General features: G+C 38.2%; 1 protein-coding gene across 1 annotated transcript in view; it reads right to left on the bottom strand.

Moving 5' to 3' along the window:
• Positions 1-311: 311 nt before the first annotated feature.
• LOC112264241 (protein unc-13 homolog C-like) overlaps positions 312-25,126 on the bottom strand; it is a 235,001-nt gene continuing 210,186 nt past the window's right edge. Inside the window, exons 31-32 of the mRNA XM_042331063.1 lie at positions 7,227-7,386; positions 312-2,123 (exon numbers count right to left, since the gene is read on the bottom strand). Coding sequence (XP_042186997.1) covers positions 1,835-2,123; positions 7,227-7,386 — 449 coding nt within the window. The 3' untranslated portion in view covers positions 312-1,834. The remainder of the gene's footprint in view (positions 2,124-7,226; positions 7,387-25,126) is intronic.

Raw genomic sequence — 25,126 nt, 5'->3', positions numbered from 1 at the left:
CTCTATTGGTTAGCTTCTCAAATGGCACCATATTTACAATATAGTGCACTACATTTGACCAGGGCCCATAGGCCAAGGACACGCACCTTGATCCGCTGGGTAGAACCAATTAAATTACTACCTTTTTTTGACACACCCAGTCTGAACAGGACCTGTGAGTAATTTCATTCTGACTCTGTGCTTCAAAAGGGGCATTGAAAATGTCCTCTACTGATTAGTGTTAAAGTATTCTCAGCCTTGGAACGTCAGGGCTAGCGCGAAAATGAGCACTGTCTGGTGGACCCCCAGGAGAGGGGTAGGAAAGGTTAGAGTTGATTACTGGGTGGGTTTCATTTGAGCCCAGGGCCACAGGGGACAATGAAGTTACAGATTGCATCTTTATGTGGGAAGGTTCATACAATAGAATGAAATAGAACTCTAGTGATTTATAGGATCTCTGTGGGCCATACGGTACATTACTCTGTCATTCCATTTGAGACGTGAAATTTCTTCTGGCAATAGATACTGTATATAGAGGCTACAGCATATAGGATTATATCACTGAATGAATGTATCAGATTACTAAACAACAACAAAGCACTTTGAACAATGTGTTGGAAATAAAGGAGACGGTTGTTTTGTACAATTTCTCACTAAATATATTTACATGACATACAATTCGCCATCAGTGCAATACATAGGAATGTTGCATATTTACCCAATGTTAGACTCTTTCCTTTATGAAGAAAAATAAACCAAATGGCAGAAGCTGAATTCAACTCATGTGTAAAGTAACTTCACACAAACTCAAAACAATAGTTCTAGAACCGCCCATCAACAATCAGATATTTAGCATTGTAAAAGTAAATAGTTCACATGTACATATATATTTTTCATACATGTAATGGATTGCTTCTTACAAACATTTTTATATAACTTTGGCAGTTTCTCAGGAACAAAGTTATTTTAATAAATATGAAACAACAATATCAAACCGTCAGCAATGTTATCTAGGCTTGCCTTCCAAAGCTCGTGTTCACAGTGGTCGTACAGAAAGGCTGGAAGCCGATGGCCGAACGGAAAGATTACAGGCTAAAAGGAAAAGAGAAAATAGGATCCACCCTTTCTGTGTAGACTGACAGCACTGGAGGCTTTTCGTTGTTGTCATGGTTATAAAATTACAAACACCTATGAAGGTTTACATAGCAGTCATCGCCGTTAAAAAAATGGTCTCTTTTCAGGTTTCGGCTTAAATACAAAGAGTTTTAGGGCCAGGGTACATGGACCCCGACCCTGTGGTCACTGTGAGATGATGGAAGAGACATGGTTGTAAACGGGACATGCACAACAAGTGCTGTGTGAGGGGACGAGTAACAAAACGAGGGTGCAAATGAACGATTTTTAACGATTAAAACGCCACCGTTTTTTTGAGAGAATGATTTTACACTGAACCAAATAATCAAGCAAATTTTTCATCAAACATTAAGTCTCACCATAATTAATAACTATTATCTTTTGTTGTTTGTTTTGTTGTTGTACTATTTTTCCTCTGGTTTGGCACTTTATTGGAACAAAACTAAATGTTTTACAAAAAGGTATTTCATGTCTCGTTAACATAACTCGTAGAATATAGTACTTAATATTGAGCATACGGTAAGTAAACACTGGTACATACTGTAGTTTAAAATGAACATTCCAACAGATGTTTTACGCACATGCACAAAAACAGACAACACAACTCCTCAACTGCCTTCCTTCCTTCCTTCCCTGTGCCTCCCTCCCACTCTTCCCCTCCTCTCTTCCCTTCCATGCAATCATCCATTCATTCCATCCCTTCTTCCCTCACATCTCCATACTAGGAGGCCACCTCCTCTGAAGAGCGTACGTCGGTCTTGAGACGACAAAACTCTTTGGCCACTTCGTCGTTGGTCCTTTGAGAGAGTATCCTCATGATGGTGAGTCCGGTGTCGTCCATGGAGATGCTCTTCACCAGGGGGTAGCAGGCACAGCAGCTCCCCTGGTCGGCCAAGTCTCTGAGCTGGAGGACCGCCATGCCGATGATACGGTCCTCTCTGGCGAAGCAGTAGTCCTTCACTGAGACATGCAGCTCGTAGCACTCTGGACCGTACTCATTGCTCAGAACACTGGGGAGGAAGAGAGACAACAACATGATCAACATCAGTCCCATTCCTCTCATATTTGTAGTTTATTGAACAGGATATATAGAACATCTTCATTAACAACAACAACACGCAATCAGAGAAGAGAGGACATGTCATGTTGTATGACTGATTGATTCATTGATTGATTGATTAGACAACGGAACTCAATCAGTCAGAGACCAGACACCAGAGAGCTAAAAGTTAGTTGGATAAAACGAACACAAGCACAGAAACCACACAAACACACACACGCACAGAAACCATACACAAACACACAGACACAGAAACCACACACAAACACACACACACACACACACACACACACACACACACACACACACACACACACACACACACACACACACACACACACACACACACACACACACACACACACACACACACACACACACACACACACAGAAACCATACCCAAACACACAGACACAGAAACCACACACAAACACACACAGAAACCACACACACACACACACACACACACAGAAACCATACCCAAACACAAACACACACAGAAACCACACACACACACACACAGAAACCACACACACACACACACACACAGAAACCATACACAAACACGCAGACACAGAAACCACACACAAACACACACAGAAACCACACACAAATACGCACAGAAACCACACACACACACACACACACACACACACACACCACACACAGAAACCACACACAAACACACAGAAACCACACACAAACACACAGAAACCACACAAACACAGACGTACAGAAACCACACACAAACACACAGAAACCACACAATCATACACACGCACAGAAACCACACACAAACACACACACGCACAGAAACCACACACAAACACACACACGCACAGAAACCACACACAAACACACACGCGCACAGAAACCACACACAAACACACACACCCACATAGAAACCACACACAAACACACAGAAATCACACACAAACACACACGCCACTCTCCCTATGTACCAAGTCTAATATCAATGAGGACATAGCATTTCATAAGAGGTCAGATGGCTTTGTCCCGTAGCAGGATGTATAATAATGTGTATAATAATATGTACAATTTGTCAGTGAGAGATGCAGCAAAGTGATGAAATCTGTTGGTATCTTCAGAAAGATTAGTGGTCAGGTTTGCTTCCTAACTCCATACTATAGCTATATTTACTCATATCTCATTTACTGTAATACTGGGCCAGTACATATGCCTCCTACACAAAGGACTCATCATACACAAGACATAAACTAGCAACCTCCTCTAATTACCTGGAACCATCTGCACCTTTGTTTAAGAAACTCAATATCTTGTCTATTTACAACATTAATGTACGCTAATTATGCACTTTCATCTACAAGTACTTCCCAGACAGTTTAACTAAACCCTTCAATGGATTCTTCCAGGTTCATTCTGAAATGCATCTATATAACACAAGACACTGTGATAACCTTCACCCAGATACATTGGGTTGTTGTCAACTCCGCTCAGGGTGGGCTGTGGCCAATGAGAGGCCAGGCAAGTACAGCTAGAGAAAAAGAAAATCGTGGAGAGAGGAGATATCTCCCTGAAATTTCTGCTCCTTAAACAAACAATAATTTACCTGTTGGTTATTCATTTACTAGACAGAGCACTGAACACACAAGCACACACACACACACACACACACACACACACACACACACACACACACACACACACACACACACACACACACACACACACACACACACACACACACACACACACACACACACACACATTTAAACATTTTGAGTTTTTTGTTTGTTTGTGATTATTAATCAAATAATTTATACGTTTATAATTAGTAGGTTTTGTTATCTGTTTTAATAAACCTTTTAAATTTTCTTACTTATGTGTTGTATATATTATTTTGGTACTCATGTGTTGTATATATTATTTTGGTGGTGTGGTTTTCATGTCAGCCCTTGGGCTTCCGACCACACCTGCACACAGTTATTTTAAATGTGTTTTTATCTGTATTGTCTATCAGATGTTTTGAATGTGTTTTTATCTGTATTGTTGTCTATCAGATGTTTTAAACGTGTTTTTATCTGTATTGTTGTCTATCAGAATGTTTTAAATGTGTTTTTATCTGTATTGTTGTCTATTAGATGTTTTAAATGTGTTTGTATCTGTATTGTTGTCTCAGATGTTTAAATGTGTTTTTATCTGTATTGTTGTCTATCAGATGTTTTAAATGTGTTTTTATCTGTATTGTCTATCAGATGTTTTAGATGTGTTTTTATCTGTATTGTTGTCTATCAGATGTTTTAAATGTGTTTTTATCTGTATTGTCTATCAGATGTTTTAGATGTGTTTTTATCTGTATTGTTGTCTATCAGATGTTTTAGATGTGTTTTTATCTGTATTGTTGTCTATCAGATGTTTTGAATGTGTTTTTATCTGTATTGTTGTCTATCAGATGTTTTAAATGTGTTTTTATCTGTATTGTTGTCTATCAGAATGTTTTAAATGTGTTTTTATCTGTATTGTTGTCTATTAGATGTTTTAAATGTGTTTGTATCTGTATTGTTGTCTCAGATGTTTAAATGTGTTTTTATCTGTATTGTTGTCTATCAGATGTTTTAAATGTGTTTTTATCTGTATTGTCTATCAGATGTTTTAGATGTGTTTTTATCTGTATTGTTGTCTATCAGATGTTTTAAATGTGTTTTTATCTGTATTGTTGTCTATCAGATGTTTTAGATGTGTTTTTATCTGTATTGTTGTCTATCAGATGTTTTAAATGTGTTTTTATCTGTATTGTTGTCTATCAGATGTTTTAAATGTGTTTTTATCTGTATTGTTGTCTATCAGATGTTTTAAATGTGTTTTTATCTGTATTGTTGTCTATCAGATGTTTTAGATGTGTTTTTATCTGTATTGTTGTCTATCAGATGTTTTAAATGTGTTTTTATCTGTATTGTTGTCTATCAGATGTTTTAAATGTGTTTTTATCTGTATTGTCTATCAGATGTTTTAGATGTGTTTTTATCTGTATTGTTGTCTATCAGTTATTTTAAATGTGTTTTTATCTGTATTGTCTATCAGATGTTTTAGATGTGTTTTTATCTGTATTGTTGTCTATCAGTTATTTTAAATGTGTTTTTATCTGTATTGTCTATCAGATGTTTTAGATGTGTTTTTATCTGTATTGTTGTCTATCAGATGTTTAAATGTGTTTTTATCTGTATTGTTGTCTATCAGTTATTTTAAATGTGTTTTTATCTGTATTGTCTATCAGATGTTTTAGATGTGTTTTTATCTGTATTGTTGTCTATCAGATGTTTTAAATGTATTTTTATCTGTATTGTTGTCTATCAGATGTTTTAAATGTGTTTTTATCTGTATTGTTGTCTATCAGATGTTTTAAATGTGTTTTTATCTGTATTGTCTATCAGATGTTTTAGATGTGTTTTTATCTGTATTGTTGTCTATCAGATGTTTTAAATGTGTTTTTATCTGTATTGTCTATCAGATGTTTTAGATGTGTTTTTATCTGTATTGTTGTCTATCAGATGTTTTAAATGTGTTTTTATCTGTATTGTTGTCTATCAGTTGTGTTCTTTGGTGCAATGAAAAATAGAAAGAAAAAGAAGTGCACGTATTTGCAGACGGTGTTCGTGTTGACATTGATCTCGGTCAGTGGACGCTGCCATTAAAAGAGCACCAGAGACCAAGTAGGCACTACAGATGATCACTCTCTCTCTGACTGCACTTCACAGACATCTGGCTCACTATCATAAACACAGTGAGAGGATCGGATGCAGCTGATAGTCAAACCCTGTCGGCATCCCAAATGGCACCCTATTCCCTATGTAGTGCACTACTTTTGACCAGGGCATGGTACAAAACAGAAAACACCTGCTCTTTCTATGACATAGACTGACCAGGTGAAAACTATGATCCCTTATTGATGTCACCTGTTAAATCCACTTTGACCAGTGTAGATGAAGGGGAAGAGACAGGTTAAAGAAGGATTTTTAAGCCTTATTGAGACATGGATTGTGTATGTGCCAATGGGCAAGACAACATAATTAAGTGCCTTTGAATTGGGTATGGTAGTAGGTAGCACTGGTTTGAGTGTGTCAAGAACTCCAACGCCGCTGGGTTTTTCAACAGTGTTCCGGTGTGTATCAACAATGGTCCATCACCCATAGGACATCAAGCCAAATGTGGGAAGCATTGGAGTCAACATGGGCCAGCATCCCTGTGGAACCCTTTCGACACCTTGCAGAGACCATGCCCCGACAAATTGAGGCTTTTCTGAGGGCAAAAGCGATGCAACTCAATATTCCTAATGTTTAGTACACTCGGTGTAAAGGAAATAGGATGCTTTTGGGACACAGGCTCCACATTGTGCTTTAAATGCAGCTGGCTCAGTATCAGACAGACAGTGGTACAGCTGCATAGGTAGATCATTCACCCTCTCAGCCCTCCCTCTATTCTCACTATTCAAATAACTGAAATGTCTTTTTTTTCATTTTTAAAAGCACTTCATGATCTCATTACTTTCTGCTATCATGCTGGATAAACCCGTTTCCAGTTTCATTTGTAACCTTTTCCAAACGTTTTGACAGTGAGCACTGCAGGTGTCTACATTCCCACTGTGTAGCAAATACTATACCACTGCAGGAGCAACACTCCTGGCACAACCAAGACACACATTACTGAAGACAAAACACAGGATTAGGTTGTTTGCTTAGACAATAAAGCAGACTTACTATCAGAATTTTTAATTGTACATCAGACTTACTTTAGACAATAAAGCAGACTTACTTTAGACAATAAAGCAGGCTTACTACCAGAATGTTTATTGCACATCAGACTTACTTTAGACAATAAAGCAGACTTACTTTGGACAATAAACCAGACTTACTTTAGACAATAAACCAGACTTACTTTAGACAATAAACCAGACTTACTTTGGACAATAAACCAGACTTACTTTGGACAATAAACCAGACTTACTTTGGACAATAAACCAGACTTACTTTGGACAATAAACCAGACTTACTTTAGACAATAAAGCAGACTTACTATTGGAATGTTTCGTTGTACTTTGGTGACCAATTGTTGTTCTTGGTCTTGGTGGTGAACTTGCGTTTCTTGTCGGCGAGGTGCGGCCCAACCGCATTCACCTCCACGAACGGTCGGAACATGGCATTGGTCTGCCAGCTTAGGTTGTTGACCCCCACCACTGGAAAGAAACGACAGAGACACATTAATCAATAAAAAAATATGTCAATCAATCAGTCGATCAGTCAATCAATCAGTCAATCAAATCATCCATCCATGCATACATCGATCCACCCACTCACCCACAAAAAAATATGTCAATCAATCAGTCGATCAGTCAATCAATCAATCAGTCAATCAAATCATCCATCAATGCACACATCGATCCACCCACTCACCCACCCATATCCATCCATCCACTATGCAAACTGAAATAGGATACTTGTTCTAAAATCACTGGTCCATGTACTTTAAAATAAAACACTTGTTCTTAAACTACTGGTCATTGAGTGTGAGTCACTCAGGCTGCATTTACACAGGCAGCCCAATTTTGAAATAGTTTTCAAAAATGTATCTTTTGGCCAATTATATCAACTCTGAAAAAGATCTGATGTGACTAGTGTTCTGTAAAATAAGGTTTTAACTGCTGGTCTCTGTCTGACTAGTGTTCTGTAAAATAAGGTTTTAACTGCTGGTCTCTGTCTCTGACTGACTAGTGTTCTGTAAAATTAGGTTTTAACTGCTGGTCTCTGTCTCTGTCTGACTAGTGTTCTGTAAAATTAGGTTTTAACTGCTGGTCTCTGTCTCTGTCTGACTAGTGTTCTGTAAAATAAGGTTTTAACTGCTGGTCTCTGTCTCTGACTGACTAGTGTTCTGTAAAATAAGGTTTTAACTGCTGGTCTCTGTCTGACTAGTGTTCTGTAAAATAAGGTTTAAACTGCTGGTCTCTGACTGACTAGTGTTCTGTAAAATAAGGTTTAAACTGCTGGTCTCTGACAGACTAGTGTTCTGTAAAATAAGGTTTTAACTGCTGGTCTCTGACTGACTAGTGTTCTGTAAAATAAGGTTTAAACTGCTGGTCTCTGTCTCTGTCTGACTAGTGTTCTGTAAAATAAGGTTTAAACTGCGGGTCTCTGACTGACTAGTGTTCTGTAAAATAAGGTTTTAACTGCTGGTCTCTGACTGACTAGTGTTCTGTAAAATAAGGTTTAAACTGCTGGTCTCTGTCTCTGTCTGACTAGTGTTCTGTAAAATAAGGTTTTAACTGCTGGTCTCTGTCTCTGACTGACTAGTGTTCTGTAAAATAAGGTTTAAACTGCTGGTCTCTGTCTGACTAGTGTTCTGTAAAATAAGGTTTAAACTGCTGGTCTCTGACTGACTAGTGTTCTGTAAAATAAGGTTTTATCTGCTGGTCTCTGACTGACTAGTGTTCTGTAAAATAAGGTTTAAACTGCTGGTCTCTGTCTGACTAGTGTTCTGTAAAATAAGGTTTAAACTGCTGGTCTCTGACTGACTAGTGTTCTGTAAAATAAGGTTTAAACTGATGGTCTCTGTCTCTGTCTGACTAGTGTTCTGTAAAATTAGGTTTAAACTGCTGGTCTCTGTCTCTGACTGACTAGTGTTCTGTAAAATAAGGTTTTAACTGCTGGTCTCTGTCTCTGACTGACTAGTGTTCTGTAAAATAAGGTTTTAACTGCTGGTCTCTGTCTCTGACTGACTAGTGTTCTGTAAAATTAGGTTTAAACTGCTGGTCTCTGTCTCTGACTGACTAGTGTTCTGTAAAATAAGGTTTTAACTGCTGGTCTCTGTCTGACTAGTGTTCTGTAAAATAAGGTTTAAACTGCTGGTCTCTGTCTCTGTCTGACTAGTGTTCTGTAAAATAAGGTTTTAACTGCTGGTCTCTGTCTCTGACTGACTAGTGTTCTGTAAAATAAGGTTTAAACTGCTGGTCTCTGTCTCTGTCTGACTAGTGTTCTGTAAAATAAGGTTTTAACTGCTGGTCTCTGTCTGACTAGTGTTCTGTAAAATAAGGTTTAAACTGATGGTCTCTGTCTGACTAGTGTTCTGTAAAATAAGTTTAAACTGCTGGTCTCTGTCTCTGTCTGACTAGTGTTCTGTAAAATAAGGTTTTAACTGCTGGTCTCTGTCTCTGACTGACTAGTGTTCTGTAAAATAAGGTTTAAACTGCTGGTCTCTTTCTCTGTCTGACTAGTGTTCTGTAAAATAAGGTTTAAACTGATGGTCTCTGTCTCTGTCTGACTAGTGTTCTGTAAAATAAGGTTTAAACTGCTGGTCTCTGTCTGACTAGTGTTCTGTAAAATTAGGTTTAAACTGCTGGTCTCTGTCTCTGTCTGACTAGTGTTCTGTAAAATAAGGTTTAAACTGCTGGTCTCTGTCTGACTAGTGTTCTGTAAAATTAGGTTTAAACTGCTGGTCTCTGTCTCTGACTGACTAGTGTTCTGTAAAATAAGGTTTTAACTGCTGGTCTCTGTCTCTGACTGACTAGTGTTCTGTAAAATAAGGTTTTAACTGCTGGTCTCTGTCTCTGACTGACTAGTGTTCTGTAAAATAAGGTTTTAACTGCTGGTCTCTGTCTCTGTCTGACTAGTGTTCTGTAAAATAAGGTTTAAACTGCTGGTCTCTGACTGACTAGTGTTCTGTAAAATAAGGTTTAAACTGCTGGTCTCTGTCTGACTAGTGTTCTGTAAAATAAGGTTTTAACTGCTGGTCTCTGACTGACTAGTGTTCTGTAAAATAAGGTTTAAACTGCTGGTCTCTGTCTCTGTCTGACTAGTGTTCTGTAAAATAAGGTTTTAACTGCTGGTCTCTGACTGACTAGTGTTCTGTAAAATAAGGTTTAAACTGCTGGTCTCTGTCTCTGTCTGACTAGTGTTCTGTAAAATAAGGTTTAAACTGCTGGTCTCTGACTAGTGTTCTGTAAAATAAGGTTTTAACTGCTGGTCTCTGTCTCTGTCTGACTAGTGTTCTGTAAAATAAGGTTTTAACTGCTGGTCTCTGTCTCTGTCTGACTAGTGTTCTGTAAAATAAGGTTTTATCTGCTGGTCTCTGTCTCTGTCTGACTAGTGTTGGGTAAAATAAGGTTTAAACTGCTGGTCTCTGACTGACTAGTGTTCTGTAAAATAAGGTTTAAACTGCTGGTCTCTGTCTCTGTCTGACTAGTGTTCTGTAAAATAAGGTTTAAACTGCTGGTCTCTGTCTCTGTCTGACTAGTGTTCTGTAAAATAAGGTTTAAACTGCTGGTCTCTGACTGACTAGTGTTCTGTAAAATAAGGTTTTAACTGATGGTCTGTGACTGACTAGTGTTCTGTAAAATAAGGTTTAAACTGCTGGTCTCTGACTGACTAGTGTTCTGTAAAATAAGGTTTAAACTGCTGGTCTGTGACTGACTAGTGTTCTGTAAAATAAGGTTTTAACTGCTGGTCTCTGTCTGACTAGTGTTCTGTAAAATAAGGTTTTAACTGCTGGTCTCTGACTGACTAGTGTTCTGTAAAATAAGGTTTTAACTGCTGGTCTCTGTCTGACTAGTGTTCTGTAAAATAAGGTTTTAACTGCTGGTCTCTGTCTGACTAGTGTTCTGTAAAATAAGGTTTAAACTGCTGGTCTCTGACTGACTAGTGTTCTGTAAAATAAGGTTTAAACTGCTGGTCTCTGTCTCTGACTGACTAGTGTTCTGTAAAATAAGGTTTTAACTGCTGGTCTCTGTCTGACTAGTGTTCTGTAAAATAAGGTTTTAACTGCTGGTCTCTGACTGACTAGTGTTCTGTAAAATAAGGTTTAAACTGCTGGTCTCTGTCTGACTAGTGTTCTGTAAAATAAGGTTTTAACTGCTGGTCTCTGACTGACTAGTGTTCTGTAAAATAAGGTTTAAACTGCTGGTCTCTGTCTGACTAGTGTTCTGTAAAATAAGGTTTTAACTGCTGGTCTCTGACTGACTAGTGTTCTGTAAAATAAGGTTTTAACTGCTGGTCTCTGACTGACTAGTGTTCTGTAAAATGAAGGTGTAAAATAAGGTTTTAACTGCTGGTCTCTGTCTCTGTCTGACTAGTGTTCTGTAAAATAAGGTTTAAACTGCTGGTCTCTGTCTCTGACTGACTAGTGTTCTGTAAAATAAGGTTTTAACTGCTGGTCTCTGTCTCTGACTGACTAGTGTTATGTAAAATAAGGTTTAAACTGCTGGTCTCTGACTGACTAGTGTTCTGTAAAATAAGGTTTAAACTGCTGGTCTCTGACTGACTAGTGTTCTGTAAAATAAGGTTTAAACTGCTGGTCTCTGTCTCTGTCTGACTAGTGTTCTGTAAAATAAGGTTTTAACTGCTGGTCTCTGACTGACTAGTGTTCTGTAAAATAAGGTTTAAACTGCTGGTCTCTGTCTCTGTCTGACTAGTGTTCTGTAAAATAAGGTTTAAACTGCTGGTCTCTGACTAGTGTTCTGTAAAATAAGGTTTTAACTGCTGGTCTCTGTCTCTGTCTGACTAGTGTTCTGTAAAATAAGGTTTTAACTGCTGGTCTCTGTCTCTGTCTGACTAGTGTTCTGTAAAATAAGGTTTTATCTGCTGGTCTCTGTCTCTGTCTGACTAGTGTTGGGTAAAATAAGGTTTAAACTGCTGGTCTCTGACTGACTAGTGTTCTGTAAAATAAGGTTTAAACTGCTGGTCTCTGTCTCTGTCTGACTAGTGTTCTGTAAAATAAGGTTTAAACTGCTGGTCTCTGTCTCTGTCTGACTAGTGTTCTGTAAAATAAGGTTTAAACTGCTGGTCTCTGACTGACTAGTGTTCTGTAAAATAAGGTTTTAACTGATGGTCTGTGACTGACTAGTGTTCTGTAAAATAAGGTTTAAACTGCTGGTCTCTGACTGACTAGTGTTCTGTAAAATAAGGTTTAAACTGCTGGTCTGTGACTGACTAGTGTTCTGTAAAATAAGGTTTTAACTGCTGGTCTCTGTCTGACTAGTGTTCTGTAAAATAAGGTTTTAACTGCTGGTCTCTGACTGACTAGTGTTCTGTAAAATAAGGTTTTAACTGCTGGTCTCTGTCTGACTAGTGTTCTGTAAAATAAGGTTTTAACTGCTGGTCTCTGTCTGACTAGTGTTCTGTAAAATAAGGTTTTAACTGCTGGTCTCTGACTGACTAGTGTTCTGTAAAATAAGGTTTAAACTGCTGGTCTCTGTCTCTGACTGACTAGTGTTCTGTAAAATAAGGTTTTAACTGCTGGTCTCTGTCTGACTAGTGTTCTGTAAAATAAGGTTTTAACTGCTGGTCTCTGACTGACTAGTGTTCTGTAAAATAAGGTTTAAACTGCTGGTCTCTGTCTGACTAGTGTTCTGTAAAATAAGGTTTTAACTGCTGGTCTCTGACTGACTAGTGTTCTGTAAAATAAGGTTTAAACTGCTGGTCTCTGTCTGACTAGTGTTCTGTAAAATAAGGTTTTAACTGCTGGTCTCTGACTGACTAGTGTTCTGTAAAATAAGGTTTTAACTGCTGGTCTCTGACTGACTAGTGTTCTGTAAAATAAGGTTTTAACTGCTGGTCTCTGACTGACTAGTGTTCTGTAAAATAAGGTTTTAACTGCTGGTCTCTGTCTCTGTCTGACTAGTGTTCTGTAAAATAAGGTTTAAACTGCTGGTCTCTGTCTCTGACTGACTAGTGTTCTGTAAAATAAGGTTTTAACTGCTGGTCTCTGTCTCTGACTGACTAGTGTTATGTAAAATAAGGTTTAAACTGCTGGTCTCTGACTGACTAGTGTTCTGTAAAATAAGGTTTAAACTGCTGGTCTCTGACTGACTAGTGTTCTGTAAAATAAGGTTTTAACTGATGGTCTCTGTCTGACTAGTGTTCTGTAAAATAAGGTTTAAACTGCTGGTCTCTGTCTCTGTCTGACTAGTGTTCTGTAAAATAAGGTTTTAACTGCTGGTCTCTGTCTCTGTCTGACTAGTGTTCTGTAAAATAAGGTTTAAACTGCTGGTCTCTGACTGACTAGTGTTCTGTAAAATAAGGTTTAAACTGATGGTCTCTGACTGACTAGTGTTCTGTAAAATAAGGTTTAAACTGCTGGTCTCTGTCTGACTAGTGTTCTGTAAAATAAGGTTTAAACTGCTGGTCTCTGACTGACTAGTGTTCTGTAAAATAAGGTTTTATCTGCTGGTCTCTGACTGACTAGTGTTCTGTAACATAAGGTTTAAACTGCTGGTCTCTGACTGACTAGTGTTCTGTAAAATAAGGTTTAAACTGCTGGTCTCTGACTGACTAGTGTTCTGTAAAATAAGGTTTTATCTGCTGGTCTCTGACTGACTAGTGTTCTGTAAAATAAGGTTTTATCTGCTGGTCTCTGACTGACTAGTGTTCTGTAAAAGAAGGTTTTAACTGCTGGTCTCTGACTGACTAGTGTTCTGTAAAATAAGGTTTAAACTGCTGGTCTCTGACTGACTAGTGTTCTGTAAAATAAGGTTTAAACTGCTGGTCTCTGTCTGACTAGTGTTCTGTAAAATAAGGTTTAAACTGCTGGTCTCTGACTGACTAGTGTTCTGTAAAATAAGGTTTAAACTGCTGGTCTCTGACTAGTGTTCTGTAAAATAAGGTTTTAACTGCTGGTCTCTGTCTCTGTCTGACTAGTGTTCTGTAAAATAAGGTTTAAACTGCTGGTCTCTGACTGACTAGTGTTCTGTAAAATAAGGTTTAAACTGCTGGTCTCTGTCTCTGTCTGACTAGTGTTCTGTAAAATAAGGTTTAAACTGCTGGTCTCTGTCTCTGTCTGACTAGTGTTCTGTAAAATAAGGTTTAAACTGCTGGTCTCTGACTGACTAGTGTTCTGTAAAATAAGGTTTAAACTGCTGGTCTCTGTCTCTGTCTGACTAGTGTTCTGTAAAATAAGGTTTAAACTGCTGGTCTCTGTCTCTGTCTGACTAGTGTTCTGTAAAATAAGGTTTAAACTGCTGGTCTCTGTCTCTGTCTGACTAGTGTTCTGTAAAATAAGGTTTAAACTGCTGGTCTCTGTCTCTGTCTGACTAGTGTTCTGTAAAATAAGGTTTAAACTGCTGGTCTCTGTCTCTGTCTGACTAGTGTTCTGTAAAATAAGGTTTAAACTGCTGGTCTCTGACTGACTAGTGTTCTGTAAAATAAGGTTTTAACTGCTGGTCTCTGTCTCTGTCTGACTAGTGTTCTGTAAAATAAGGTTTTAACTGCTGGTCTCTGTCTCTGTCTGACTAGTGTTCTGTAAAATAAGGTTTTAACTGCTGGTCTCTGACTGACTAGTGTTCTGTAAAATAAGGTTTAAACTGCTGGTCTCTGTCTCTGTCTGACTAGTGTTCTGTAAAATAAGGTTTTAACTGCTGGTCTCTGTCTCTGTCTGACTAGTGTTCTGTAAAATAATGTTTTAACTGCTGGTCTCTGTCTCTGTCTGACTAGTGTTCTGTAAAATAAGGTTTTAACTGCTGGTCTCTGTCTCTGTCTGACTAGTGTTCTGTAAAATAAGGTTTTAACTGCTGGTCTCTGACTGACTAGTGTTCTGTAAAATAAGGTTTTAACTGCTGGTCTCTGACTGACTAGTGTTCTGTAAAATAAGGTTTAAACTGCTGGTCTCTGTCTCTGACTGACTAGTGTTCTGTAAAATAAGGTTTTAACTGCTGGTCTCTGACTGACTAGTGTTCTGTAAAATAAGGTTTTAACTGCTGGTCTCTGTCTCTGTCTGACTAGTGTTCTGTAAAATAAGGTTTAAACTGCTGGTCTCTGACTGACTAGTGTTCTGTAAAATAAGGTTTAAACTGCTGGTCTCTGTCTCTGTCTGACTAGTGTTCTGTAAAATAAGGTTTAAACTGCTGGTCTCATTCTCTGTCTGACTAGTGTTCTGTAAAATAAGGTTTAAACTGCTGGTCTCTGACTGACTAGTGTTCTGTAAAATAAGGTTTTAACTACTGGTCTCTGACTGACTAGTGTTCTGTAAAATAAGGTTTTAACTGCTGGTCTCTGACTGACTAGTGTTCTGTAAAATAAGGTTTAAACTGCTGGTCTCATTCTCTGACTGACTAGTGTTCTGTAAAATAAGGTTTTAACTGCTGGTCTCTGACTGACTAGTGTTCTGTAAAATAAGGTTTAAACTGCTGGTCTCTGACTGACTAGTGTTCTGTAAAATAAGGTTTTAACTGATGGTCTCTGTCTCTGTCTGACTAGTGTTCTGTAAAATAAGGTTTAAACTGATGGTCTCTGTCTCTGTCTGACTAGTGTTCTGTAAAATAAGGTTTTAACTGATGGTCTCTGTCTCTGACTGACTAGTGTTCTGTAAAATAAGGTTTAAACTGATGGTCTCTGTCTCTGTCTGACTAGTGTTCTGTAAAATAAGGTTTAAACTGATGGTCTCTGTCTCTGTCTGACTAGTGTTCTGTAAAATAAGGTTTAAACTGCTGGTCTCTGTCTCTGTCTGACTAGTGTTCTGTAAAATAAGGTTTAAACTGATGGTCTCTGTCTCTGTCTGACTAGTGTTCTGTAAAATAAGGTTTAAACTGATGGTCTCTGTCTCTGTCTGACTAGTGTTCTGTAAAATAAGGTTTAAACTGATGGTCTCTGTCTCTGTCTGACTAGTGTTCTGTAAAATAAGGTTCAAACTGCTGGTCTCTGTCTCTGTCTGACTAGTGTTCTGTAAAATAAGGTTTAAACTGCTGGTCTCTGTCTCTGTCTGACTAGTGTTCTGTAAAATAAGGTTTTAACTGCTGGTCTCTGACTGACTAGTGTTCTGTAAAATAAGGTTTAAACTGCTGGTCTCTGACTGACTAGTGTTCTGTAAAATAAGGTTTTAACTGCTGGTCTCTGTCTGACTAGTGTTCTGTAAAATAAGGTTTAAACTGCTGGTCTCTGACTGACTAGTGTTCTGTAAAATAAGGTTTTAACTGCTGGTCTCTGTCTGACTAGTGTTCTGTAAAATAAGGTTTTAACTGCTGGTCTCTGACTGACTAGTGTTCTGTAAAATAAGGTTTAAACTGCTGGTCTCTGACTGACTAGTGTTCTGTAAAATAAGGTTTTATCTGCTGGTCTCTGTCTCTGACTGACTAGTGTTCTGTAAAATAAGGTTTAAACTGCTGGTCTCTGTCTCTGTCTGACTAGTGTTCTGTAAAATAAGGTTTAAACTGCTGGTCTCTGTCTCTGTCTGACTAGTGTTCTGTAAAATAAGGTTTTAACTGCTGGTCTCTGTCTCTGACTGACTAGTGTTCTGTAAAATAAGGTTTTAACTGCTGGTCTCTGTCTGACTAGTGTTCTGTAAAATAAGGTTTTAACTGCTGGTCTCTGACTGACTAGTGTTCTGTAAAATAAGGTTTATACTGCTGGTCTCTGACTGACTAGTGTTCTGTAAAATAAGGTTTATACTGCTGGTCTCTGACTGACTAGTGTTCTGTAAAATAAGGTTTTAACTGCTGGTCTCTGACTGACTAGTGTTCTGTAAAATAAGGTTTAAACTGCTGGTCTCTGACTGACTAGTGTTCTGTAAAATAAGGTTTTAACTGCTGGTCTCTGACTGACTAGTGTTCTGTAAAATAAGGTTTTAACTGCTGGTCTCTGTCTCTGTCTGACTAGTGTTCTGTAAAATAAGGTTTTAACTGCTGGTCTCTGTCTCTGACTGACTAGTGTTCTGTAAAATAAGGTTTTAACTGCTGGTCTCTGTCTCTGTCTGACTAGTGTTCTGTAAAATAAGGTTTAAACTGCTGTTCTCTGTTCTGACTGACTAGTGTTCTGTAAAATAAGGTTTTAACTGCTGGTCTCTGTCTCTGTCTGACTAGTGTTCTGTAAAATAAGGTTTAAACTGCTGGTCTCTGTCTCTGTCTGACTAGTGTTCTGTAAAATAAGGTTTTAACTGCTGGTCTCTGTCTGACTAGTGTTCTGTAAAATAAGGTTTTAACTGCTGGTCTCTGTCTCTGTCTGACTAGTGTTCTGTAAAATAAGGTTTAAACTGCTGGTCTCTGTCTGACTAGTGTTCTGTAAAATAAGGTTTAAACTGCTGGTCTCTGACTGACTAGTGTTCTTAAAATAAGGTTTAAACTGCTGGTCTCTGTCTCTGTCTGACTAGTGTTCTGTAAAATAAGGTTTTAACTGCTGGTCTCTGTCTGACTAGTGTTCTGTAAAATAAGGTTTAAACTGCTGGTCTCTGACTGACTAGTGTTCTGTAAAATAAGGTTTAAACCGCTGGTCTCTGACTGACTAGTGTTCTGTAAAATAAGGTTTTAACTGCTGGTCTCTGTCTGACTAGTGTTCTGTAAAATAAGGTTTAAACTGCTGGTCTCTGTCTCTGTCTGACTAGTGTTCTGTAAAATAAGGTTTAAACTGCTGGTCTCTGACTGACTAGTGTTCTGTAAAATAAGGTTTTAACTGCTGGTCTCTGACTGACTAGTGTTCTGTAAAATAAGGTTTTAACCGCTGGTCTCTGTCTCTGTCTGACTAGTGTTCTGTAAAATAAGGTTTTAACTGCTGGTCTCTGTCTCTGACTGACTAGTGTTCTGTAAAATAAGGTTTAAACTGCTGGTCTCTGTCTGACTAGTGTTCTGTAAAATAAGGTTTAAACTGCTGGTCTCTGACTGACTAGTGTTCTGTAAAATAAGGTTTTATCTGCTGGTCTCTGACTGACTAGTGTTCTGTAAAATAAGGTTTAAACTGCTGGTCTCTGTCTGACTAGTGTTCTGTAAAATAAGGTTTAAACTGCTGGTCTCTGACTGACTAGTGTTCTGTAAAATAAGGTTTAAACTGATGGTCTCTGTCTCTGTCTGACTAGTGTTCTGTAAAATAAGGTTTAAACTGCTGGTCTCTGTCTCTGACTGACTAGTGTTCTGTAAAATAAGGTTTTAACTGCTGGTCTCTGTCTCTGACTGACTAGTGTTCTGTAAAATAAGGTTTTAACTGCTGGTCTCTGCTCTGACTGACTAGTGTTCTGTAAAATTAGGTTTAAACTGCTGGTCTCTGTCTCTGACTGACTAGTGTTCTGTAAAATAAGGTTTTAACTGCTGGTCTCTGTCTGACTAGTGTTCTGTAAAATAAGGTTTAAACTGCTGGTCTCTGTCTCTGTCTGACTAGTGTTCTGTAAAATAAGGTTTTAACTGCTGGTCTCTGTCTCTGACTGACTAGTGTTCTGTAAAATAAGGTTTAAACTGCTGGTCTCTGTCTCTGTCTGACTAGTGTTCTGTAAAATAAGGTTTTAACTGCTGGTCTCTGTCTGACTAGTGTTCTGTAAAATAAGGTTTAAACTGATGGTCTCTGTCTGACTAGTGTTCTGTAAAATAAGTTTAAACTGCTGGTCTCTGTCTCTGTCTGACTAGTGTTCTGTAAAATAAGGTTTTAACTGCTGGTCTCTGTCTCTGACTGACTAGTGTTCTGTAAAATAAGGTTTAAACTGCTGGTCTCTGTCTCTGTCTGACTAGTGTTCTGTAAAATAAGGTTTAAACTGATGGTCTCTGTCTCTGTCTGACTAGTGTTCTGTAAAATAAGGTTTAAACTGCTGGTCTCTGTCTGACTAGTGTTCTGTAAAATTAGGTTTAAACTGCTGGTCTCTGTCTCTGTCTGACTAGTGTTCTGTAAAATAAGGTTTAAACTGCTGGTCTCTGTCTGACTAGTGTTCTGTAAAATAGGTTTAAACTGCTGGTCTCTGTCTCTGACTGACTAGTGTTCTGTAAAATAAGGTTTTAACTGCTGGTCTCTGACTGACTAGTGTTCTGTAAAATAAGGTTTTAACTGCTGGTCTCTGTCTCTGACTGACTAGTGTTCTGTAAAATAAGGTTTTAACTGCTGGTCTCTGTCTCTGACTGACTAGTGTTCTGTAAAATAAGGTTTAAACTGCTGGTCTCTGACTGACTAGTGTTCTGTAAAATAAGGTTTAAACTGCTGGTCTCTGACTGACTAGTGTTCTGTAAAATAAGGTTTTAACTGCTGGTCTCTGACTGACTAGTGTTCTGTAAAATAAGGTTTAAACTGCTGGTCTCTGTCTCTGTCTGACTAGTGTTCTGTAAAATAAGGTTTTAACTGCTGGTCTCTGACTGACTAGTGTTCTGTAAAATAAGGTTTAAACTGCTGGTCTCTGTCTCTGTCTGACTAGTGTTCTGTAAAATAAGGTTTAAACTGCTGGTCTCTGACTAGTGTTATGTAAAATAAGGTTTTAACTGCTGGTCTCTGTCTCTGTCTGACTAGTGTTCTGTAAAATAAGGTTTTAACTGCTGGTCTCTGTCTCTGTCTGACTAGTGTTCTGTAAAATAAGGTTTTATCTGCTGGTCTCTGTCTCTGTCTGACTAGTGTTGGGTAAAATAAGGTTTAAACTGCTGGTCTCTGACTGACTAGTGTTCTGTAAAATAAGGTTTAAACTGCTGGTCTCTGTCTCTGTCTGACTAGTGTTCTGTAAAATAAGGTTTAAACTGCTGGTCTCTGTCTCTGTCTGACTAGTGTTCTGTAAAATAAGGTTTAAACTGCTGGTCTCTGACTGACTAGTGTTCTGTAAAATAAGGTTTTAACTGATGGTCTGTGACTGACTAGTGTTCTGTAAAATAAGGTTTAAACTGCTGGTCTCTGACTGACTAGTGTTCTGTAAAATAAGGTTTAAACTGCTGGTCTGTGACTGACTAGTGTTCTGTAAAATAAGGTTTTAACTGCTGGTCTCTGTCTGACTAGTGTTCTGTAAAATAAGGTTTTAACTGCTGGTCTCTGACTGACTAGTGTTCTGTAAAATAAGGTTTTAACTGCTGGTCTCTGTCTGACTAGTGTTCTGTAAAATAAGGTTTTAACTGCTGGTCTCTGTCTGACTAGTGTTCTGTAAAATAAGGTTTTAACTGCTGGTCTCTGACTGACTAGTGTTCTGTAAAATAAGGTTTAAACTGCTGGTCTCTGTCTCTGACTGACTAGTGTTCTGTAAAATAAGGTTTTAACTGCTGGTCTCTGTCTGACTAGTGTTCTGTAAAATAAGGTTTTAACTGCTGGTCTCTGACTGACTAGTGTTCTGTAAAATAAGGTTTAAACTGCTGGTCTCTGTCTGACTAGTGTTCTGTAAAATAAGGTTTTAACTGCTGGTCTCTGACTGACTAGTGTTCTGTAAAATAAGGTTTAAACTGCTGGTCTCTGTCTGACTAGTGTTCTGTAAAATAAGGTTTTAACTGCTGGTCTCTGACTGACTAGTGTTCTGTAAAATAAGGTTTTAACTGCTGGTCTCTGACTGACTAGTGTTCTGTAAAATAAGGTTTTAACTGCTGGTCTCTGACTGACTAGTGTTCTGTAAAATAAGGTTTTAACTGCTGGTCTCTGTCTCTGTCTGACTAGTGTTCTGTAAAATAAGGTTTAAACTGCTGGTCTCTGTCTCTGACTGACTAGTGTTCTGTAAAATAAGGTTTTAACTGCTGGTCTCTGTCTCTGACTGACTAGTGTTATGTAAAATAAGGTTTAAACTGCTGGTCTCTGACTGACTAGTGTTCTGTAAAATAAGGTTTAAACTGCTGGTCTCTGACTGACTAGTGTTCTGTAAAATAAGGTTTAAACTGCTGGTCTCTGTCTCTGTCTGACTAGTGTTCTGTAAAATAAGGTTTTAACTGCTGGTCTCTGACTGACTAGTGTTCTGTAAAATAAGGTTTAAACTGCTGGTCTCTGTCTCTGTCTGACTAGTGTTCTGTAAAATAAGGTTTAAACTGCTGGTCTTTGACTAGTGTTCTGTAAAATAAGGTTTTAACTGCTGGTCTCTGTCTCTGTCTGACTAGTGTTCTGTAAAATAAGGTTTTAACTGCTGGTCTCTGTCTCTGTCTGACTAGTGTTCTGTAAAATAAGGTTTTATCTGCTGGTCTCTGTCTCTGTCTGACTAGTGTTGGGTAAAATAAGGTTTAAACTGCTGGTCTCTGACTGACTAGTGTTCTGTAAAATAAGGTTTAAACTGCTGGTCTCTGTCTCTGTCTGACTAGTGTTCTGTAAAATAAGGTTTAAACTGCTGGTCTCTGTCTCTGTCTGACTAGTGTTCTGTAAAATAAGGTTTAAACTGCTGGTCTCTGTCTGACTAGTGTTCTGTAAAATAAGGTTTTAACCGCTGGTCTCTGACTGACTAGTGTTCTGTAAAATAAGGTTTAAACTGCTGGTCTCTGACTGACTAGTGTTCTGTAAAATAAGGTTTAAACTGCTGGTCTCTGACTGACTAGTGTTCTGTAAAATAAGGTTTTAACTGCTGGTCTCTGTCTGACTAGTGTTCTGTAAAATAAGGTTTTAACTGCTGGTCTCTGACTGACTAGTGTTCTGTAAAATAAGGTTTTAACTGCTGGTCTCTGACTGACTAGTGTTCTGTAAAATAAGGTTTTAACTGCTGGTCTCTGTCCGACTAGTGTTCTGTAAAATAAGGTTTTAACTGCTGGTCTCTGACTGACTAGTGTTCTGTAAAATAAGGTTTAAACTGCTGGTCTCTGACTGACTAGTGTTCTGTAAAATAAGGTTTTAACTGCTGGTCTCTGTCTGACTAGTGTTCTGTAAAATAAGGTTTTAACTGCTGGTCTCTGTCTCTGACTGACTAGTGTTCTGTAAAATAAGGTTTAAACTGCTGGTCTCTGAACTAGTGTTCTGGTTTAAACTCTGGTCTCTGACTGACTAGTGTTCTGTAAAATAAGGTTTTAACTGCTGGTCTCTGACTGACTAGTGTTCTGTAAAATAAGGTTTAAACTGCTGGTCTCTGTCTCTGTCTGACTAGTGTTCTGTAAAATAAGGTTTTAACTGCTGGTCTCTGACTGACTAGTGTTCTGTAAAATAAGGTTTAAACTGCTGGTCTCTGTCTCTGTCTGACTAGTGTTCTGTAAAATAAGGTTTAAACTGCTGGTCTCTCTGACTAGTGTTCTGTAAAATAAGGTTTTAACTGCTGGTCTCTGTCTCTGTCTGACTAGTGTTCTGTAAAATAAGGTTTTAACTGCTGGTCTCTGTCTCTGTCTGACTAGTGTTCTGTAAAATAAGGTTTTATCTGCTGGTCTCTGTCTCTGTCTGACTAGTGTTCTGTAAAATAAGGTTTAAACTGCTGGTCTCTGACTGACTAGTGTTCTGTAAAATAAGGTTTAAACTGCTGGTCTCTGTCTCTGTCTGACTAGTGTTCTGTAAAATAAGGTTTAAACTGCTGGTCTCTGTCTCTGTCTGACTAGTGTTCTGTAAAATAAGGTTTAAACTGCTGGTCTCTGACTGACTAGTGTTCTGTAAAATAAGGTTTTCTGATGGTCTGTGACTGACTAGTGTTCTGTAAAATAAGGTTTAAACTGCTGGTCTCTGACTGACTAGTGTTCTGTAAAATAAGGTTTAAACTGCTGGTCTGTGACTGACTAGTGTTCTGTAAAATAAGGTTTTAACTGCTGGTCTCTGTCTGACTAGTGTTCTGTAAAATAAGGTTTTAACTGCTGGTCTCTGACTGACTAGTGTTCTGTAAAATAAGGTTTTAACTGCTGGTCTCTGTCTGACTAGTGTTCTGTAAAATAAGGTTTTAACTGCTGGTCTCTGTCTGACTAGTGTTCTGTAAAATAAGGTTTTAACTGCTGGTCTCTGACTGACTAGTGTTCTGTAAAATAAGGTTTAAACTGCTGGTCTCTGTCTCTGACTGACTAGTGTTCTGTAAAATAAGGTTTTAACTGCTGGTCTCTGTCTGACTAGTGTTCTGTAAAATAAGGTTTTAACTGCTGGTCTCTGACTGACTAGTGTTCTGTAAAATAAGGTTTAAACTGCTGGTCTCTGTCTGACTAGTGTTCTGTAAAATAAGGTTTTAACTGCTGGTCTCTGACTGACTAGTGTTCTGTAAAATAAGGTTTAAACTGCTGGTCTCTGTCTGACTAGTGTTCTGTAAAATAAGGTTTTAACTGCTGGTCTCTGACTGACTAGTGTTCTGTAAAATAAGGTTTTAACTGCTGGTCTCTGACTGACTAGTGTTCTGTAAAATAAGGTTTTAACTGCTGGTCTCTGACTGACTAGTGTTCTGTAAAATAAGGTTTTAACTGCTGGTCTCTGTCTCTGTCTGACTAGTGTTCTGTAAAATAAGGTTTAAACTGCTGGTCTCTGTCTCTGACTGACTAGTGTTCTGTAAAATAAGGTTTAAACTGCTGGTCTCTGTCTCTGACTGACTAGTGTTCTGTAAAATAAGGTTTAAACTGCTGGTCTCTGACTGACTAGTGTTCTGTAAAATAAGGTTTAAACTGCTGGTCTCTGACTGACTAGTGTTCTGTAAAATAAGGTTTAAACTGCTGGTCTCTGTCTCTGTCTGACTAGTGTTCTGTAAAATAAGGTTTTAACTGCTGGTCTCTGACTGACTAGTGTTCTGTAAAATAAGGTTTAAACTGCTGGTCTCTGTCTCTGTCTGACTAGTGTTCTGTAAAATAAGGTTTAAACTGCTGGTCTCTGACTGACTAGTGTTCTGTAAAATAAGGTTTTAACTGCTGGTCTCTGTCTCTGTCTGACTAGTGTTCTGTAAAATAAGGTTTTATCTGCTGGTCTCTGTCTCTGTCTGACTAGTGTTGGGTAAAATAAGGTTTAAACTGCTGGTCTCTGACTGACTAGTGTTCTGTAAAATAAGGTTTAAACTGCTGGTCTCTGTCTCTGTCTGACTAGTGTTCTGTAAAATAAGGTTTAAACTGCTGGTCTCTGTCTCTGTCTGACTAGTGTTCTGTAAAATAAGGTTTAAACTGCTGGTCTCTGACTGACTAGTGTTCTGTAAAATAAGGTTTTAACTGATGGTCTGTGACTGACTAGTGTTCTGTAAAATAAGGTTTAAACTGCTGGTCTCTGACTGACTAGTGTTCTGTAAAATAAGGTTTAAACTGCTGGTCTGTGACTGACTAGTGTTCTGTAAAATAAGGTTTTAACTGCTGGTCTCTGTCTGACTAGTGTTCTGTAAAATAAGGTTTTAACTGCTGGTCTCTGACTGACTAGTGTTCTGTAAAATAAGGTTTTAACTGCTGGTCTCTGTCTGACTAGTGTTCTGTAAAATAAGGTTTTAACTGCTGGTCTCTGTCTGACTAGTGTTCTGTAAAATAAGGTTTTAACTGCTGGTCTCTGACTGACTAGTGTTCTGTAAAATAAGGTTTAAACTGCTGGTCTCTGTCTCTGACTGACTAGTGTTCTGTAAAATAAGGTTTTAACTGCTGGTCTCTGTCTGACTAGTGTTCTGTAAAATAAGGTTTTAACTGCTGGTCTCTGACTGACTAGTGTTCTGTAAAATAAGGTTTAAACTGCTGGTCTCTGTCTGACTAGTGTTCTGTAAAATAAGGTTTTAACTGCTGGTCTCTGACTGACTAGTGTTCTGTAAAATAAGGTTTAAACTGCTGGTCTCTGTCTGACTAGTGTTCTGTAAAATAAGGTTTTAACTGCTGGTCTCTGACTGACTAGTGTTCTGTAAAATAAGGTTTTAACTGCTGGTCTCTGACTGACTAGTGTTCTGTAAAATAAGGTTTTAACTGCTGGTCTCTGACTGACTAGTGTTCTGTAAAATAAGGTTTTAACTGCTGGTCTCTGTCTCTGTCTGACTAGTGTTCTGTAAAATAAGGTTTAAACTGCTGGTCTCTGTCTCTGACTGACTAGTGTTCTGTAAAATAAGGTTTTAACTGCTGGTCTCTGTCTCTGACTGACTAGTGTTATGTAAAATAAGGTTTAAACTGCTGGTCTCTGACTGACTAGTGTTCTGTAAAATAAGGTTTAAACTGCTGGTCTCTGACTGACTAGTGTTCTGTAAAATAAGGTTTTAACTGATGGTCTCTGTCTGACTAGTGTTCTGTAAAATAAGGTTTAAACTGCTGGTCTCTGTCTCTGTCTGACTAGTGTTCTGTAAAATAAGGTTTTAACTGCTGGTCTCTGTCTCTGTCTGACTAGTGTTCTGTAAAATAAGGTTTAAACTGCTGGTCTCTGACTGACTAGTGTTCTGTAAAATAAGGTTTAAACTGATGGTCTCTGACTGACTAG

The sequence above is a fragment of the Oncorhynchus tshawytscha genome, linkage group LG12 (assembly GCF_018296145.1).
Source record: "Oncorhynchus tshawytscha isolate Ot180627B linkage group LG12, Otsh_v2.0, whole genome shotgun sequence".
Lineage (NCBI taxonomy): Eukaryota > Metazoa > Chordata > Actinopteri > Salmoniformes > Salmonidae > Oncorhynchus > Oncorhynchus tshawytscha.
The sequence above is the reverse complement of the archived record's forward strand: the minus strand, read 5'-3'. Positions and strand labels throughout refer to the sequence as shown.